At 38.2% G+C, this 18,284-nt stretch overlaps 1 protein-coding gene across 2 annotated transcripts; it reads left to right on the top strand.

The window, feature by feature from the left end:
- The first annotated feature begins 3,071 nt into the window (after positions 1 to 3,071).
- hnf4b (hepatic nuclear factor 4, beta) lies at positions 3,072 to 14,323 on the top strand. Of its 2 annotated transcripts, none has more exons than XM_006780119.3 (10): positions 3,072 to 3,439; positions 5,592 to 5,763; positions 6,087 to 6,181; positions 7,775 to 7,881; positions 8,954 to 9,109; positions 9,214 to 9,301; positions 9,403 to 9,555; positions 10,690 to 10,947; positions 11,146 to 11,229; positions 11,472 to 14,323. In XM_006780119.3, exons 1-10 carry the CDS (start codon positions 3,334 to 3,336, stop codon positions 11,513 to 11,515), a joined length of 1,263 nt encoding a protein of 420 aa, XP_006780182.1. In that variant the 5' UTR covers positions 3,072 to 3,333; the 3' UTR covers positions 11,516 to 14,323. The 2 variants fall into 2 exon arrangements, with proteins under 2 accessions (XP_006780182.1, XP_035770378.1); XM_035914485.2 differs by having other exon boundaries at positions 11,128 to 11,229.
- The last annotated feature ends 3,961 nt before the right edge of the window (positions 14,324 to 18,284 follow it).

Here is an 18,284-nt window from a genome sequence, read left to right as displayed (position 1 = left end):
AAAAGTTATGTTAAAAATGACTTATTTTTAACTCGTGTTATTCAGTTAGCCATAAGGGTCTCATGGCACAAGCTTTATTCAGAGCCTTTTGCAATTCATTGAAACATCATAACCCCTGACATTGTTACAATAAAAAGTCCAATAAAGCTTTTCCTGTTCCCATCAAAGGGTCCTGCAGCTGTAAGCCTTCTAAAGTTTCACCCTCCTTTTCAGCTAACAACACCCATCCCTCAGGAATACTGTGACAATGGAGCTGCAAAGACAAAGCGCTCGTCACCCATGTAAAGTCTGTATGTGTCTGTCTGGAAAAGACATTGAAACAAACAGGTTGAAGGGCCAACCGGAGGCTCTTTCTCTCTCAAAATGCCTCCCAGACCTAGTGGTGTCTCTGACAGGCTCTCTCCTGGTGAGCTAGCCTCCATGATGAATGACCACCTTTCCACTCTTTATCGCCCCACTAAATCATGGGCTTACCATGTTTTTATGACCAATTTTTGCTGCTTTGTTTTACTTTCCTCTAGTTTTGAATGAAACTCCAAAGGCTGAGGCCTTATTATTGAATTGGTATTCATGTGGAGATTTGAGATCTAGCTTTATTAATCAAATTCACTGAGACAAATGTGTCAGACCTTGTTTGGACCCGAGTAATGCTCCACGGAGAGATGCTCTTATCTAAAGAGCATATATTTGTAGAATATTTTATTTTTTTTATTAAAGGTTTCCCTGCGTGGTGTTGTACAGCACTTCTTTATTTTATTTTCGCTGTAATTCTGGAAATGTATAAATTATTGAAATGAATTAGGTTCGAACTTGGAGTTGGTAGTAGCCCAGAGATGAGATGGGCAGGCAGACGGTCTGTCAGGACAGAGAGCCTGAAAAAAGGCTGGACAACTGAGATTGCTCTGAGTTTATGCCTGTCCAAGTTCTTATAGGCATGCTTCTGTCTTTAAGTCTGTTTTCTGTTATGAAACCCCAAAACACATTGCAAGCTTTGATATATTTATTTAATTTTGCAAAACATAAAGCTGTATAAAAATCTAATGTTATTTTAGATTGTTGTGTCAATATAATAGAAATAGTAATCCTTAACAAGGTCCTAGCCTTCCTGTATCTACTTCATATTAAAGTTTCATAGTTAGAGCTTTCTGCAAGTTTTCTGCCAGGGTTTTCTGTAGTGTTTATATCAATAAGAGCTGAGACACCATAGAATACATTTAGGTTGTCTTCTGTAACTGAAGCATCAAAACTGTGGTAATGATTGAAGTGTATAAATCTTCTTTCTTTTCTACTATGTGTAACTGGTCAAATAGTCTTATATTGTAATGCACCAGCTGATGTTACAGCTGGAATGTTAGTCGTGTGCATGATGACACTGGTTGGTGTTTAGGATCAAAGAAAGTAAATCTTGAGTAGATGTGCAACAAACATTTTGATCTTGTCCTTTTCCAAGCTTTGGCTCCTGCAAAGCGAAGCTCTGGCCAGATGTAGTGTACTCTGTCTCCCCCTAGTGGGCTTAAAAAAACTGTCTTTTCTTCTGAGTGACAAACTTTCCAATCTTAGGGGAATAACATGGCCTACACAGATGGGAGGGAAAAAATTAAAAAAATTTAATTTGTTAAACATTTAATGACCAAGAGCTGATCAAAAGTATTTTGCACATATTTTGCACATAATTTACACTATCCTGCTTATCAGTGATGGAAAGGGTAGACAATCAATATTCACAACTCATTTTTAACCCTTTTATGTTAGAAACCCACAAGCCATAGAAACCCATTCTGTAGTCCACTTATGGCTTTGGGGGTTTTATGATCAATCAATCACCTAAGCAAAGCTTGAGCGTGTGAGCCACTGCCAGGGGAGGTCTGACCCACGGCCTAGCATGACATTGAAGGAGGGAGTGCTACTCACCCAGGAAATCCCATTACACCAAAGTATGATGGATATCGGTACTGGGGAAGCTCATATGTGGTCTGACATATAATTTGTTATAATTTGTAAAAAAGTGTGTGACGATGCTCACCTTTCTCCCTGTCTTTCACATTTTTAGAATTCTGTCCCTTAACACACCCTGACTTGAATACCTGAAGTCTAAAATTACACATCGTGGTATATGTGCTCTCTTTGTATCTCAGATCATACAGAGTTTAGACTGTGAATGACTATCCTAAAGTCTTACACCACAGGTATACTTCCATCCTTTTGAATCTTACAACAAACAGAGCATCTCTGATTCTTAATCTGAGCTATATTTTCAGAAGCAACAAAAAGAGCCAATCAACATCAGTTTTTTTTTTCAAACAGGTCAATTATCTTGCTTTTAAAAGTAGCAAGTATACATCAAGCTACAGTTTGCTTTTTGCGTTTTGTTTTGTTTTCCTGAGCTGTAATGACATTTTCTGTAGCAACAGCAGTGAATGAAGAGACAACCTCGGGATTTTGCACTTTTGTACAGATAACCTGAAGATTTCAGCACTGATCAATAAGACCAAATATACAATAGTCTGCTTATGTGAAAAGGTGAACAAAAGAGGGATGTCTGTCTCTATCAAGCAAATAAAATACCGTCTATCAGTAGAAGGGAGACAAAAACAGCGATCCTCCGTAAATAAATGTCACTTGTGCCCCCTGCAATGTGGCACCGTCTTGTATTACTTACCTCAAAAATTAAAACAAAAGGTTAATCAGGCACGGCCCGTACTCTTCTCAACAGTCTCCCATTCTGTTTGTTTATGCTACATCACTCTTCAGTGGCATATTGATTGTCCAAGCTAAGAGAATACCTTTCCTAAAATCAATGAAAGACATCCCAGCATGTAGTCTTTGGATTTCTTTGTCTTTATTTGATCACATTTATCTTCCTAATAAAGCTAGATAAATAAATAATAAAAAGAAGAAAAAGAGCAAGACATTTATATTTTTAACATCTAACTAACACTGGTCTTATCTATTTGTGCTCATCACAGTGAGCCAAGTTTGTCTCTGAACTTTCCCCTAGATATGCTTTGCAGATACAGATAAGAAAAAAAGCAAACGGACAACGACCTAATTTCAGTCAATGAGAGGTCACTTGAGAGGACCATCATGGTGCAAGCTTTTCAGCACACCACAAGAATGTTACAAGTGACATTTTAAAGAAGATTAATACCTGTAGAGTGGCTCAAGAGCACAAAAACAAAAGCTTTCAAACAATAGTGCGAACGAAAAGAATTGGACCCACACACGGGAAACTTGTGAGGGATGAGAACTAAGCCGAATGCATGACCTGGAAGTTAAAATTGACACTGCTGGAGCTTTGCGTATCTCAGAAACCCTTCACAGAGTCCAGAGACCATGAAGCTTACCGGGACTATCCTTAAACTGGAGTGCACTCATGGCAGCACAGAGACTAAACTGTTAAACAACATGATGCTGGTTCCTCTACGAGCAAATAAAACAGGTATGATGAGCTTTCACCTAAATTGCTCTTGATTACAAGTATAGATCTTCAGAGTGTTGTCCACTGTCACACCAAAAGATACTGAAACTGCATAACTGAATATTAAAAAGAGATCTGCTTTGAAAATGCATCACTTTGGGAATCTAGTTTTTGTTTTTTATTAATTAGTCTACTTGGGTCCAGCTAACCTTATTTTAATACTCAAAATTATGTACAAGTATGAAATGCCACAGTTTCACAGGGTCCAAGGTCCAAGTCCATAGTCCATATCGGGCATTGTTGCATAAAAATGTTTATGTATAAGGCATAAATTATCAAAATAGTTGCAGATTACTTTTTCCATAGGTCTACATCAGTTTACATTCTGATCTAATGTCATTCTAATTAGGACTCTGTTGAGCTGAATCAGCCCCTTTCCTTGCCAATTTAAATGAAGAAGCTTCACTACTAGGCTGCTCTTTAAATCCAGATAACTGCGAGGCAAATGTATTCTAATCTCTTAATTCAATCTAGCTGATCTTTGGCCACAGAAAGCATTTCCTTGTTAAATTGAAAATCCCTAGCTGCTTCATCTGCCTAAACTAAGTGTGCAATTTACAGACATTATAGCTGGGGGCATGTAAAATATGTGCATTAGTGCAGGAATATTACACCAAGATGGCATATTTGATGGTCAGTGCTTTTAAAGCGAGACAGTCCTGCAACAATAGGGGTAAGATGCAGTTTAGAGCAACACGGTGGGAGGCTGAGTGCCCAGTGTAAAATTAGCCAGAGGAGAGTAGTGGACTTTGGTTCTTAACTGGCTTCTAAACTGCTTTAATTAAATGGGGAATTACCTTTTACTCATGGGTACAGTGTTCCTTAGGGGTCCATGCCATTCATATACAGCTGATATCATTACCTATAACCCTGCTTTTATTATCCTCACACTGTTCCAGCTATGAAGCAGTGCAAAGAGGATTCTGAGGGGTTCAAAAGTGCATAATCAGCACCTTTCTGCAAATTCATCTCTGTGTACAAGGGTATTTATTTTCACAGAGGTGAAATATGATTCATTACGTGTTTCTGTTAATGGGTTAGATGGAAGTGTAGCATAATTAGAATGCAGAGTACAGTTACAACTTAAATAGATGGTAATCAGAAGCTACAATCCTAAAATGAATCAAGGATGAGCTGATCGGAGTTGGTCAAAATATTCTACGTGACCTCATAAAATACTTTTTGGCAGAATTCAAGACTTGGTTAGCTAATTGTGACAAAAAATATCACATACATGTCTAATATAAAAAGATATTGAAATGGTGATATTTGTAACATAAGATGATAGCCAGAAACACACAACCACACTAATGCTTGTTTTCCAGACTGCTTCTTGTTTATTACACACTTACTCACCTTACACCAGCCAGTTGGATGGTGACTGTTTCATCACATGTAGCCTGCCCTCAGTCACAATTTGAGTTAAAACGCAAATGGAAACAGAAGCTCAGAGACAGGAAAAGCCTCTCCAACTTATAACACTGCTTCTCAAAAAATGCCTTAAAGGTACATTCTGCAATCCTGACTCTTGCACAATTTATATCCAAGAGGTCAAAGGTAAGGTCTGGACAGACATGGAGGTGAAATGCAACATAACAGTGTGGTAGACACAAGGTGGTTTTCAGTGTATTTTTCACTCTAATGTAATGGGGGGAAGAAAGGTCAAGGCAAAATTGTGTTTTCTTTCTTTCCAAGTAAAACATCTCTATCGGTAACTCACTTGATCAGTGTTTAGTTTAGGTAACATCATTTTTTGAATGTAGCTTTCATTCACAGATTTACATGCAACAATAATGCAATGCAGTAATAAGTGGTTTAACGTGCTTTATGCATTTAGATTCAGGTGAAAACATTTTAGTTGTAACTTACCACTGAAAACAAGATCATAACAGATCCTCTGTGTACATCACAAGTTTGTTCCTATCAAAGTAGAGGTTCTTTGAAGTATGGCCATCTTTCTGTTTGTGTTGTTTAGAAGCAGCTCAGAGATATTTATTTATTCGTTTGTGACCAGCTAAAAAGGGTCATAGAGAATCCCACTTTCTTACAGTGGACGGCTTTTCAAACGTTTCCTTGCAGGCATATTATCTGAAAGTTTTCTGCTGTCCCATAGGTTCAGTAGTGTCAGCATCCTCCTCATCCCTGTCAGGGGCCGATGGCGCGAAGACTCAATGCTTCATATGTGCAGACAGAGCCACAGGTAAACATTACGGTGCACCCAGTTGCGATGGCTGCAAGGGCTTCTTCAGGAGGAGCATTCGCAACAACCACACTTACAGCTGTAGGTGAGTACTATCGTAGGGCCAGCTGATTGCTGTACAAAGCATAACAATTTTTCTATACCTAAAACAAATCACCAAAATATTAAAATGAAGTCTTTGGTTTAATGGTTTAACATACTTTGAGCTATAACATTTATATTCAGAAAGTACATTACTAGCAAATTCAAAAAAATTAATAATGGAGCCTTACTTGACCTCTGCTGCTCACTTTAAAGCTGCAGATTAACCATTCAGTGCAACATTAGCGGCGTAAATTCTCTGAAACTCTGACTGAACTGTTTGTGCTTGAGATGAAGCTCTTATACATTACGATGCATTCGTTTCAGGTTCGACAGGCAATGCATTGTGGACAAAGACAAAAGGAACCAGTGCCGCTACTGCAGACTACGAAAGTGTTTCAAGGCCGGAATGAGAAAGGAAGGTTAGAGTTAAGACTTTCTTTTTTGTGTAATACAACTTTCTTTTAGTCTTTAATTTGAAAAAAAGAAATGTACTTAGCTATAACAACCTACATAAAAGGTTCAGCTATACCGTATTGAGAATATTCAGGACCTCACATTTTGCTCTGTATTTTTACATTTAAACCTGTCTGCTTCAATGAAAAATAAAACAATCAATATCACTTCGTCAAAAAAAGCGGAAAAAAAATCTTTCTTGAGAAACAGTGAACGTGTCAGTGTCAATTTCCAGGTGTGTTTACGTGGACTGAGTCTATCGTTGGCTTTATCTTTTATCGACTCCTACTGAGAAGCAAGGAGAAAGCGATGCAATCAAAGGGGCCTCGTTTCACATGAATAATTAACACAGCTGAGCACGGCCAAATATTTGCTCTCCATTTTTCTGGACAGCAGTTGCTCACAACCCTTTGAAGTCACGGCCAGCGGTGTGCTTTTAAACGTGTATTTCATTAATTTGCCTGATTTGCATAACATGTTCTAATAACACTTTCAAGTACAGCTGTTGTGGGAACGGATAAGTAAAATATTGAACAAGTCTCCAGTATCGTGTTATTTTGTACTTGACCTCCGAGTAAGCCGTGTAACTGTTTACTCCAAAACTAAACTGAATTTATGTTCCACAGAAGGCTCATTTGTGACATTGTCATGCAGCACCATGTCAGTGAAGTACACAGGGACCCTGCTGGTGCCGCTGCTGCTCCTTTTCCTCCTTTAGTTTGATTAATGTGCTCCAGATTGGTTGCTGAGAGGACACCTCTGATGACTGATTACTCTGACACTTGGTTGTGTTGTCTGACTTTGTAGAGCCATTTTAGAATTAGTCTGAGGCCATCCAGATTGCCGTGTTTCTAATGACACTTGCGGATGGGTCAACAACATGTGATGACATCTTCCCTTCAAAATATAATCTTAATCAGCGAGCGCCCAAGCCTCCACATCAACTGTTACTGTCAGTAGCAAATGTAAGAAGCTGTCAAAAACAAAATGTCACATTAAAGCACATCAAACCGAAGAAAGTCTACACGGCTGGATTAAAATATTAACGTCACCAGGTTTACGTTTAGATGTACTACATACTTCTTATTGGTTCCCCATACTTCCTCTTCTGCAACTTTATACTTACCAGTGATAAACCTTGAGTAGGATGTTGCCAGCATTATATGAAACATAATTGTGCACCCATTCGTATCACATTTCATCATCCTCTCAGTTATTTCATATTAAGGAATGTAACATTTACTCACTCGATACTCCTTTAAATCCACTTAAATATGCAAACAGAAGGAAACTTAAAGAGACTCCCGGAGAATTTTATTTTTATCCAATTTGTGCCACATTTCCTGAGTATGCAGCATTTGGCGTGGCTAATATAGCCACAAACAGCAGCTTCAGTGTCACGGGGGATAGAGGGACTCTGTTGAGATGAAGAGTAGGGCATTTCTTTCGGGATGTATTTGCTGAGGAGGCGAGTAAAAAAAAAACAGTCAAGTGCAGGACTAATGTGCGGAGATGCCAAGAAGCTTGCCTGATGGTTCTTTCCTCTCTTTAATGTCCAGCTGTTCAGAATGAGAGAGACTGCATCAACAGTCAGAGAGCCAAGGAGCAGACAGTGGGCACTTTGTCCATCAGTGTGCTGCTGCAGGCAGAGACCACTGTTCAGCAGGTAACACGCTACTGGTCTTAGATGTTTGGCAGAAATTAATCCTTTTTTAATGTGTATACCAGTTTTTTTTTAAAAAAATCATTTTAGAAATGATTTAAATAAAGCTAAGAGATGGAAAATTCTAAGGTTACATGATTTAAATGAATTAATTTTGGTTCGCAGTAAGCCAAAAAGTTAACTGAATTTAACAGAAAAGGAAAATAGTTTTGATCCTTAAGTATTAAAGATTAATCTGAAGTCAAATAAATGCAAGACCGCAAAAAGATGTTAGAGCACACAGCTACTGAACAAAGTGATTCTTCTTAACTGCCCTGCACTTATGAACCGTCTTTTAACCTTACAGCAGTTACAGAAAGCATTTCTTTGAAGGACTGTTTGGGTGCATCTCATGATTAGAGGGCAGCCACTAACACTTGAGCCACAGGAGCCCACTCATGTGCATTTGCATGATATTTGAGCCGATGTGCTGTTTTTAAAACAGCAGTTATCTAAATTCAAGTCTGTTATAATTGTTACACTTTAAATGGAGACTAATATCCAAATTGGATGAAGTGTGCAGAAAAGAGTGTTGTCCATAACACTTCTTATACCTGTAATTTGTTAAGTGCTATGCAACAAACTGTGTTGACACAATGACTAATATGAAGAAGTAATGTGATGTTACAAAGCATTGGTGTGCTTTAGCATTTGTTATCAGGCAGTCTTCAAGCAGGTTTTAAGTAGCACAATGTCACGTCAGACAGTGTCTCTTAGAGTGATTTCTCTTGTTGTACATGTAAGAAAATAGAACTTGGCATTGTCTGATTTCACATAGTATAGTAAGGAACTCAGTAGGACACCATGTAAGACTGCAAGTGTTTGTTATCAGGGTTTACTGCAGCATAGAGAGACGATTGGTACACTAATTACAGCAATGCAGGAATTTTGAAATGGATTGTTATGTGGTCCAACTGATCCATTAAAAAAAAAAAGCATGTTTGCGGTTTATCTTCTTAATCGCGCACATACACTAAGGTTTACGTCCATGGTACTGTGTTTACTGTGAATTCAGATTATACTTTGTTTCTTTCAGTTCCCAGCACTTCTCTCTCCTAGGAGCCATGACATCACCACCAAGAAGACAGCAGGTGTGGGAGAGGTGTTCGAGTCCATGAAGCAGCAACTCCTCCTGCTGGTGGAATGGGCTAAACACATCCCAGAGTTTTGTAGCCTTCCAATAGATGACAGGGTACAAAGAGGATTGAACCTTTTATACTAAACAGCTAAGATATATCTGTCCATGCCAAGTTTGACTCTTTATATTATGTGAAACCCGTGTATGTGTGCTTGCAGGTAACCCTTCTACGAACCCACTCTGCAGAACATCTTATCTTAGGGGCAGCAAGACGCTCACTGCCTTACAATAATGTCATTCTTCTAGGTAGGACAGATGTGTTCTCTGTAGTATTTTGTGCATTGTAGCCTGAACTTCACACGTAAACTTCCTGGACATGAATGAATATCTTTTTCTTAATTGACTAGGTAATGACTTTGTGATTCCACCGAGAGGTGCAGAAGTAGAGATATCCAGAGTGGCATTCAGAATTCAAGAGGAGCTGGTCAAACCTCTCAGAGAGCTGGTCATCACAGACAAAGAGTTTGCTTGCCTCCGGACGATTGTCTTCTTTGCCCCAGGTTAGTTCAGTCAGCATGTGAGAAGGTGAATGAGGTTGATTTCTGTTTGCCCTTTTCTATTGCACTGAAAAAAGGCAGATTTTTTTATGTTCTCTCTTGGTTTACTGTTCTTGCCAATTTCAGCTATAGTTTAGTCTGAGCGGCCTGAGTTCAGTATGTTTCAGAGAGATTTTCTAATATCAGGATGTGGTGGCATTCTTGGCAGTCAGGCAGAGAGGCTGCCTGCTTAACTTCATTCCCCATTTACCTGTTGTGGTAGGGATAGACCAAAGGGTCTGAACTGGCAAACATATTCATCTCTGTCCAAGACAGAGATGAATATAATCAGTCATATTCTAGGTTTGATTTCAATTTTATCCACATATAGTTCATTCAACCCTTTGCTTATTTTTTCATTTGCACTTGAAACTATTTTTTAACACTCCCATCACACCTTTCCCCTAATTATACAAAATTAGCCTTGTATAAGTAATTACATCTGTTAAATAGATAACATTCAACTGGAGAAAAAGTTTGTGAATTTGCTATATTTCTGGATAATTATTACCGTAAAACGTCAACAGACTCTCACACAAGTCCAACTAGCTTCAACTGCTATTGGGTTTCAGCACTTGAACACCATCCTGACGTTTGTTGTCTTTCTGCACCACCTACTGTGGGTGTAGATTCAGTCCACAGATAGATATTTCCTGTAAAAAAGTGATTGCATAACTTGGAATTCATTGCTGCATTAATTAAGGAGAGCTGTGCTGGCCCAGACATTGAAAGGCAGGCCTAATCAACAATGCTTTATAGATGGGATGGGTCTGTTTTTTCTTGCTTCAAACAGAATATTTCGTATTTAGACTAAAAATTCATATTTTACATAATCTATCTACAAAACATTATTCTAACAGGATTCTGGTTTGTCTTCGTGATGATCAGTTGGGCAGTTCTTATTCAGTGAATTTCATTCTGTGAGGATTGTTGATATTATTTTTATTATTGTCTTATTATTTCTTTTCTTCTTTCATTTACACTTTAAACTTATGGTTACCCATGCTTAGATTAAATTTGACCAAAGTGCATTTATTTAAGTGGTTCCCTTATACAATATTATATTTACGTAAGACTTTCTTACCTTATGTAATGCAGACTGTTCGGGACTGAAGAGTCCTCAGGTGGTTCGACATCTCCGTTTCCAGGCCCATCTTCTCTTAGAAGAAGCAACATGTGAGCAGCGAGGAAGGTTTGGGGAACTCCTGCTGATCCTGCCTCCCCTGCAGAGTGTGGCCTGGCAGATGGTTGAGACTCTTCACTTAGCACAGCTGCTTGGCGAGGCCAAAATGGACAGCCTGCTGCAGGAAATGTTGCTAGGGGAGGGAACTGAAACGGGACAAGGAGTCTGTACAGGTATAACAATCTGCTGCTGTGTTTAGTTAAAGGAAATGTACAAGAAGTCTAAAGTGAGCTTCAACTGACATCAAACTTGAAGCTGAGTCATTTCCAATACGCAGCAGTATATATTTACACTAACTTTGCTATTTTGTATTTTCAGTGTTTATTTTCTGTCACTCTTACTGTGTGCTTCAGTTTGTCCTGTGCCTGCAGGAAATGACCCTACTCAAGACCAGCAGAATGACCTGAATGCTTCACCTGCAACCTTCCCATCTGTGATCTGTCATGCTTCAATGGGTGAGTATTGACTGATCAAACCCTCACTGCTAATTTAACAGCTTATTTGAGAAACTTTGCTTTTGAAGCTATAGCTTTTTAGTAACAACGTAGCAGATCTTCCTACTTTTAGCGGTTTTACGACATCAGAAAAAGAAGCGTATTTACATCAGCATTTAATGGGTAACACCTGAAGCTGAAACGGAAAATAACTGATATGCACTGAATCCTCGTGTGCCATTAAATTTGTGTATCTCACACAGCTCCTACAAGTGGCTTCCTTGCTGCCCACATAGACTGGCACTGAGGTGTACAGACATGGAGAGTCTGCCAGCGTGCCCACAACATACCGAAGGCACCTGTCCACACCAAGAAACCCCGTGAAAAACAACTTAACTGAGGAAACCGGGAAATGCTACAAGTTCAAACCAGCAAACATACTAATACTCACACTCAGCTGCATACATACATAAGCTACATACATGCAATTATGAATCACTACTGAGAAAATAATGTTATTGTTATCTGAGAAACAACAAAAAATAAAAAGTTTATATTTTATACAGGAACTCGTGAAAAATTGGAATAATGACATGCAACACTTTCTAATGATGAGTGCAAAAGAAAGCTAAGGCACACACTACAGTAAGTAACAAATTATAGCATAATACGTAGAAAGCTGAAATGCAAAATCCATCATCTGTCAGCAGAGGGCACAAAAAGCCAGTGCTTGAACATATTAGTTGGAGCTGTGGGGCTATTGTTTTATCCCAAATGAAAGCCTTGACTAATGGTGTCAACAATTTGCTGCGGAAATAATTAAAGGAGTGTAAAAAAAAAAAGAATATTTTAAATAAAAACAGTTATCACCATCAACCAGATACCTGCTGTACCTGTTCCTGAAAGAATTCACTTAGATGAGCAGTGAAGGTTGTTATTAGAAAGGTTTGATGTGATGAGTGATGAGGGCTCAACAGCACTGAAGCTTAGAGGCTCAGCAGTAAAACTCAGTGGCAAAATTATGGTCTGCAACCCGTTTCTTCTTTCTTGCTACCCTCATTGTTTTGTTACCTTCATCCCCACAAAGAAATCCATCCTTTCCTCTACCATGGAGGCATGGACAGCAATACTCACAGCAGTATGTATAATCTAAACATATTATTGACTGTTAGTTCCTTTGTCCTGAATATCTACCACATGTGCTTTCCTAAAAACTAAATACTTAGATGTTGTCTTTTAAGACAACATCAGGTCGGTGACATATTAGCATACTCTTAACTAGTGGAAGAATCATCAGTTTTGGAAGAAGTATATAAAACAATATGTAACTTTAATGTGGTTTGGTGTAATTCGAGAAAAAGAATTGCTTCTTCAGCAAAGACCCTGGAAATTTTCTGGAAGTTTCTATTTCCTTTACAGCAAATGCAGAACAGTGTTTGGCACAGAAAGTATGCCCCAACCACATGTTTGACGCAGAAGAAAAAGAATAAATACACTAAAAGAACTGTATATTTACAATTTTAAAAAAGACCTTTTTCTAACGTTTCTAACTTAAATAAATACATTTTCCTGCTTATTTTAATGGTAGAGCACAGAAAATTAAAGGAAACGTGCCAAAATCACGTTCTGTCTGCAGAAAGACCTTTTTTGATGGCTGAATCAATAGATAGTGCAGTTGACTCTTTCTCTATTGCCCTGAAAAAAACAACAAACAAAATGATTGTCCGGCAACTTTCCTCAAACTTTTCCTGAAGTTAAAAAAAATAATAATTGGAAACAACATGTAGTGATTACAAAATCTGAGGTTTCAAATTTATCTGTGTTGACCTACATTCACCAATCAGCACGTGTGGGAGAATTGAGAAACAGTTTTATCATGAATGGGAGGATTTTTGGAAACAAAAAGATGAGTGGAAAAATCTCCAAATGGGCATTTTTTCTGAAAAACTTTCTGTGCAACAACACAACTCTTAAGTCAGACTCAGGTACTTTTAATGACATACGGTGCCAGCAGGACTGCTTCACTGAATATAGTCTAAATAAACTTGAGTTTCCCAAACAGACTCTGTCACAGTGTTCATCTTTGAAGGGTTCAGGTTAGGGACTGTAATTACGCAATCATATCTATTTGAACTGACAAATAATTAGAAGTGGATTGTTCATTTTTCACATACTCGCCCAGCACTGACTCTCACAGCCAATCAAACAGTTAATTAGGCTTTTAAACGGGAACACAAGATAGCTGCCAAATTGGGGTCCTTGTCATACTCGGGTTTCATTGTCACTGTAAAAAGGTAAGCAGTGACACTGCTGTGATGTCTTTTTACTTCCCAAGGCCCTGCTGTGAGGCAGTCTATTGATCTGTCAAGCTCAGCAGAGAGCGAAGTGATGCTGAAGTGTTAAAAGCTGAATACTTGCTCTCAGTTGTCAGTGTCATCCCTTACATTCACAGTGGAGGGAGTCCAGAGGCAGGGCTTTTTTTTTGTCTCTGCTAAATGTTCTTTTAAAAACAATATTTAACCTATTTAGTTTCTACATCAAAGATCAGCTGTCTGCTTTTCATGTAGGAGAGTCACAAATTTGTTGGAGCTTCTTGAATTTCTGCTGTACAAATATTGTCCTGTGTTGAATCGCGCTCTTAAAGGGCATAAAGGGCTTAATTATGACACAGTAATATTTGGTTGTGCCAGGAATTCAGAAAAAAGAAGGGAAACGATAATATCATCAAACCAAGACATGTTAACAATCATACCTTCAGCAATGCAAGTTCTAAAGTTTTTATTGAAACCACACGAATTTCCAAAATTTGATGACCTGTACCATTTGGAACAAAAGAATAGTATACAGAGTTAAGTAAGTAAAAGTAAGTTAAATTCGGATTTGTGAAAAAAAATAAAAGAAAGACTGAGAAACTCTTGTGGTAAACCCCATAGTTTAAAGACAAACACATGATTACAGATTGTTAGTATTCTAAAAAAGTTTCAAACTCCACAGATTAATGCTAAATCTCCACCTCATGGTTGACATCCTTTGAGAATAACAGTACTAAAGTAGCATTGATTTTCTGGAGGAACTCTGCATAATGTCCAAGTGGTGGAGTATGTGCAAAAGAAGAAACCATTAAAATTTGATGTGGATACTATGCATCTTTTTAAAAATAAAAATAAAAAACATCTGAAAATACGGCATTCGTTTTATTGAAAGATATACTCATTTCTGTATTACAGGAGTTATATTTTGATTAGTCAATGAAAAGAACAGCTCATGGTGAAAAAAAAAAATCTGCAACTGAAAGGCCTTGTTTTACCCAATCTTGTAAAGTTGCTAAATGTTGGTCTACATAACAGTTTTGGGTTCTATCGCTAAGAGACCAAGAAAACATAAAAGAGACGAAACAGAAATAGTGGATCAGCCGCTGTATTACTTAAAACACTAAGTACATACTTGACCAATTGCGGGTAGCAACACTTTTTTGATAAAGCTTATAGTTAAGACTAGATCAGTTGACCCTGAACAAACCCTTAATATTGCTGCACTAGTCTCTAAGTGCTGCAAGATTTCATGTATTATACTGTGATGCACTGCGCACTTCTCCTCCACTCACCTCCTTTCACTCTCTACATGTTTACATAGCTCTGCAGAATGTTGACTGTCTGTGCTCTTTCTTTCCTCGTGTCTTTCTTCTTTTCTCTTTTCCCCTCACCCCTCAGCTGGTCATGGCAGATGGTTGCCTTGCCCTGATCCAGGTCCTACTGGAGTGTTTCCTTCTGTTAAAAGGGAGTTTTTCCTTCCCACCATAGTAAAGTGCTTGCTCATAAAAGATAATTTAATCGTTGGGATTTTCTCCCAAACACTGTAAAGTACATCCATTACACTAAAGTGACTGTTGGTTTGATCTGTTGGCCAGTGAGTTTCAGACCTGCTGCCGCTTATACCCTGAAGATCACTTGTGCAATTTTCCATTTAGCTCCCATACTCTCCATCTTACTAACTTCAAACAACTAAAAAAAAAAATCACCTTAACTTAAATAAAACCTACACTATCATTGCCTTACATTTCTATTTCTGTCTTGTACTGAAGTGTGCATTTGCCACTATTTCTAGTCATTTGCCATTATTATATACTACCATTATGGATAACAGATAACTCTTTGCTACCAATAGTATTGCTTTTGCATCACAGGTGGGAGAATTTCTACGTATACATCCAAAAATAAACACGTCTGTTTCCCATTAAGGCAAAGCTGCATGTGTCTTTCGATCCAGACCAGTGGGTCCACCTCCCAGATGTTTTTTCTGCCCCCCTCAGGTAGGATGAACAGACAGCAGTCTTCTTTGTATTATGTGTTTGAAGCTGTTCAACCTAAATATAGCTGTACAGACAGCTGCTCTTGCTTTAATTTCAATCAGGGATCCTGAAGGAACAGGTAGAACTGAATGTTCACTTAAATTATTCTGTTGTTCAAAACCAACCAACCAACCAAAAAAAACAAAAACATTCTTGCTTTGAAATAAAAGTGATTCCTGCTGCGTCCTTCTTGAAGGGAAAATGTTGTATTTTTTTGTTTGTTTGTTTGTTTTTTAACCCTTCTTTCTTTAAATTAAATCCAAACGAAACAAAGGTTCATCCATCCCTGGAATGTAGCACTTATTGTTTTCAGGATTGTATAGATAACCAATGAAGAAAAAAAAGGATCTGGTCTGTTTTTAATACTCTTACAAAGTTATATAACTGTACTCTACTGCCCAGTAAACTTTAGATTATTTAACTAATGGAGACAGACAAAAATTGCAGTGTCACCATAAATCCAGAGTTTAACAGTGTGCCCGTCTTTGATCAGTTGTTTAAGTATAACTATAAATAGAATGGATTCTTCCTAATGCTGCACAAAGTCTGTGCTTAGTGTATTTTGGAAAAGAAAAATGTCCTCAAATCCACCTTATCTATATCATATATGAGTCACGGCTCTGTGTTGAATGTATAATTTTCACAAGGTTCTTAAAAATGACGAAGAAGGTTTACTGGTCCAAAATTCACAATAATAGAAAGGAAGGAAACATGACTGCTGGCACCACAGTACAATGGATTTAAAGATTGCCCAAAAAACGTGTTTGTTCTGTAGAAGTTATGGAACACAGGCCACGGCATGCTTTCTCTGAAACATTGATGATTTATGTAGTTTTGATAACCCGAGAAAAGGTCACTTTAAAAAACCACTCACAGCAAAGGCCCAGATCCACGGACTTCTAGATTTCCCCTCCAGGCTAAAAACTTGAAAACAGCCACACAGATGGAAGTCTCATAGTCCTGAGCAACTGAGAAAATCATTCATCTACACAAAGGCGTTATACAAAAACTCAGTGTATCTGCTATTTATTAGACAATATAGATCATCAGAGGCCAATGGACAAAAAGACAAACCAATAAAATTGGCCTTTCCCACTTACATATAAGAATTTCAAGATTGTTATAGCACTTTTATCTAGTTTTCTCATGTGAAACAGTGCGTGTAAAACACTCTTTTTCTCTTTTATACCGATTGTAAAAGACTTGCTTTGAAATAGGTGCTATAAACATACCCAGTCTGTCTAATGACCTAACCTTACCTAAATAAAATGTGAACATACTACATACCTAAAATGTAGAACAACAACTACAGAACTCATAAATAGCCATGTTTAAACCCTTACAGGGAATTATTAATTCTATCATGAATACACGACAAACTACAGAAACAAAAGGTGAACTCTGTTGTGTTTATACCCAGTTAATTACAACATATTACACTGATATTCCTGTTCAAACTTATGAGGCACAGTACTTGCAGAAGGCAGCACTTACTTGTGTTGCCTTTGAGCCCTGAATGAATGCTTGTTTAGCACATTTTCAGTATAAACTGGCTGCTACTTCTGTGTTGACCTGCTTGGTTTGTTTGGCCAGGGGAATTCTGGGCAAACGAGTTCAGACGGCGAGGGGTGACGTGGGGACGCAGTAACAGCTGTGTTTGCTAGGACAAGGCAGGGACATGTGTTTGGTTTCTCCTCTGTGTACCTCCCAAGAGCTCCACAATGCTGAAGTTTGGCCACTTGACTAAAATGCACATCCAAATTAGGGCAATCCACATAGTACACACAAAAATACAAAGAGAAAGACTTGCGATGGAGTAAAAAAAAATAAAAGTTGAAAGCTGAGTGAGAAGCAACACGACTGGCTGTTGGCCACTGTGATGTAGGCAATCCTTGAAATCCCCTGCTTACACAGTAAGAACCAAAACTGCCACATAGGCTCATAATTTGGGTTTTTCCACTGTGAAGAAGGACACAGAAGACGCACGTCTGATCGTCCACGTGTTCTTTGTTGAGTAATGTCTTCCATGGTGTGCATTAGTTTCCAGTAATCAGTGTATCATGTACACGTACTTATATCTTGGTTTAAGAATCTGGTTACTGACAGGTGATGTCTTGAAAGTCAGATGTGACACATCAATGATTCAAATTTTTATGGTTATGTACTGACTCAAGAACAGCTATGTTCTCGGGAAGAAAGCACAGCCATGTTTTGGTTTTCTTGTCTTCATACCTTCCCAGAGCACTACAGCGAGAGAGAGACAGTGGGAGAGCACTAAAGTTGTGCAACAGACTTGCGCATTTGTGATGCATTTAGTAACCCCTCTCAGGCTGGGTTTTTCAAGTGCAAAGAAGCAAGTGCAACATGTGCAAAAAATTAATAAAACAATTGCAAAGTGTGTGTGTGTGTGTGTGTGTGTGTGTGTGTGTGTGTGTGTGTGTGTGTGTGCGTGTGTGTGTGTGTGTGTGTGTCTTCAATTATAACTTAAAATGTTTTTATTAATGTGTGCTCAAATACGGGACTTTGCAGGAGTGCTGGACTTTTTTTCAATTTCTTAACAATCTAATAGTCCGACAATTTTTGATGCTTCTGTCCCAAACTACAGATCCTGGTTAATTTTGATGGTAAGAACAACCGGTGAAGATTTCAGGCTTTTATCCTAATATCCTGTGAGATATTAATGTTCAAACATTGCTGCAAAAAGTGACCATTTTTCAAAAAAATATAT

Source organism: Neolamprologus brichardi, chromosome 1 (assembly GCF_056152115.1).
Source record: "Neolamprologus brichardi isolate AB-2024 chromosome 1, ASM5615211v1, whole genome shotgun sequence".
NCBI lineage: Eukaryota > Metazoa > Chordata > Actinopteri > Cichliformes > Cichlidae > Neolamprologus > Neolamprologus brichardi.
The sequence above is the reverse complement of the archived record's forward strand: the minus strand, read 5'-3'. Positions and strand labels throughout refer to the sequence as shown.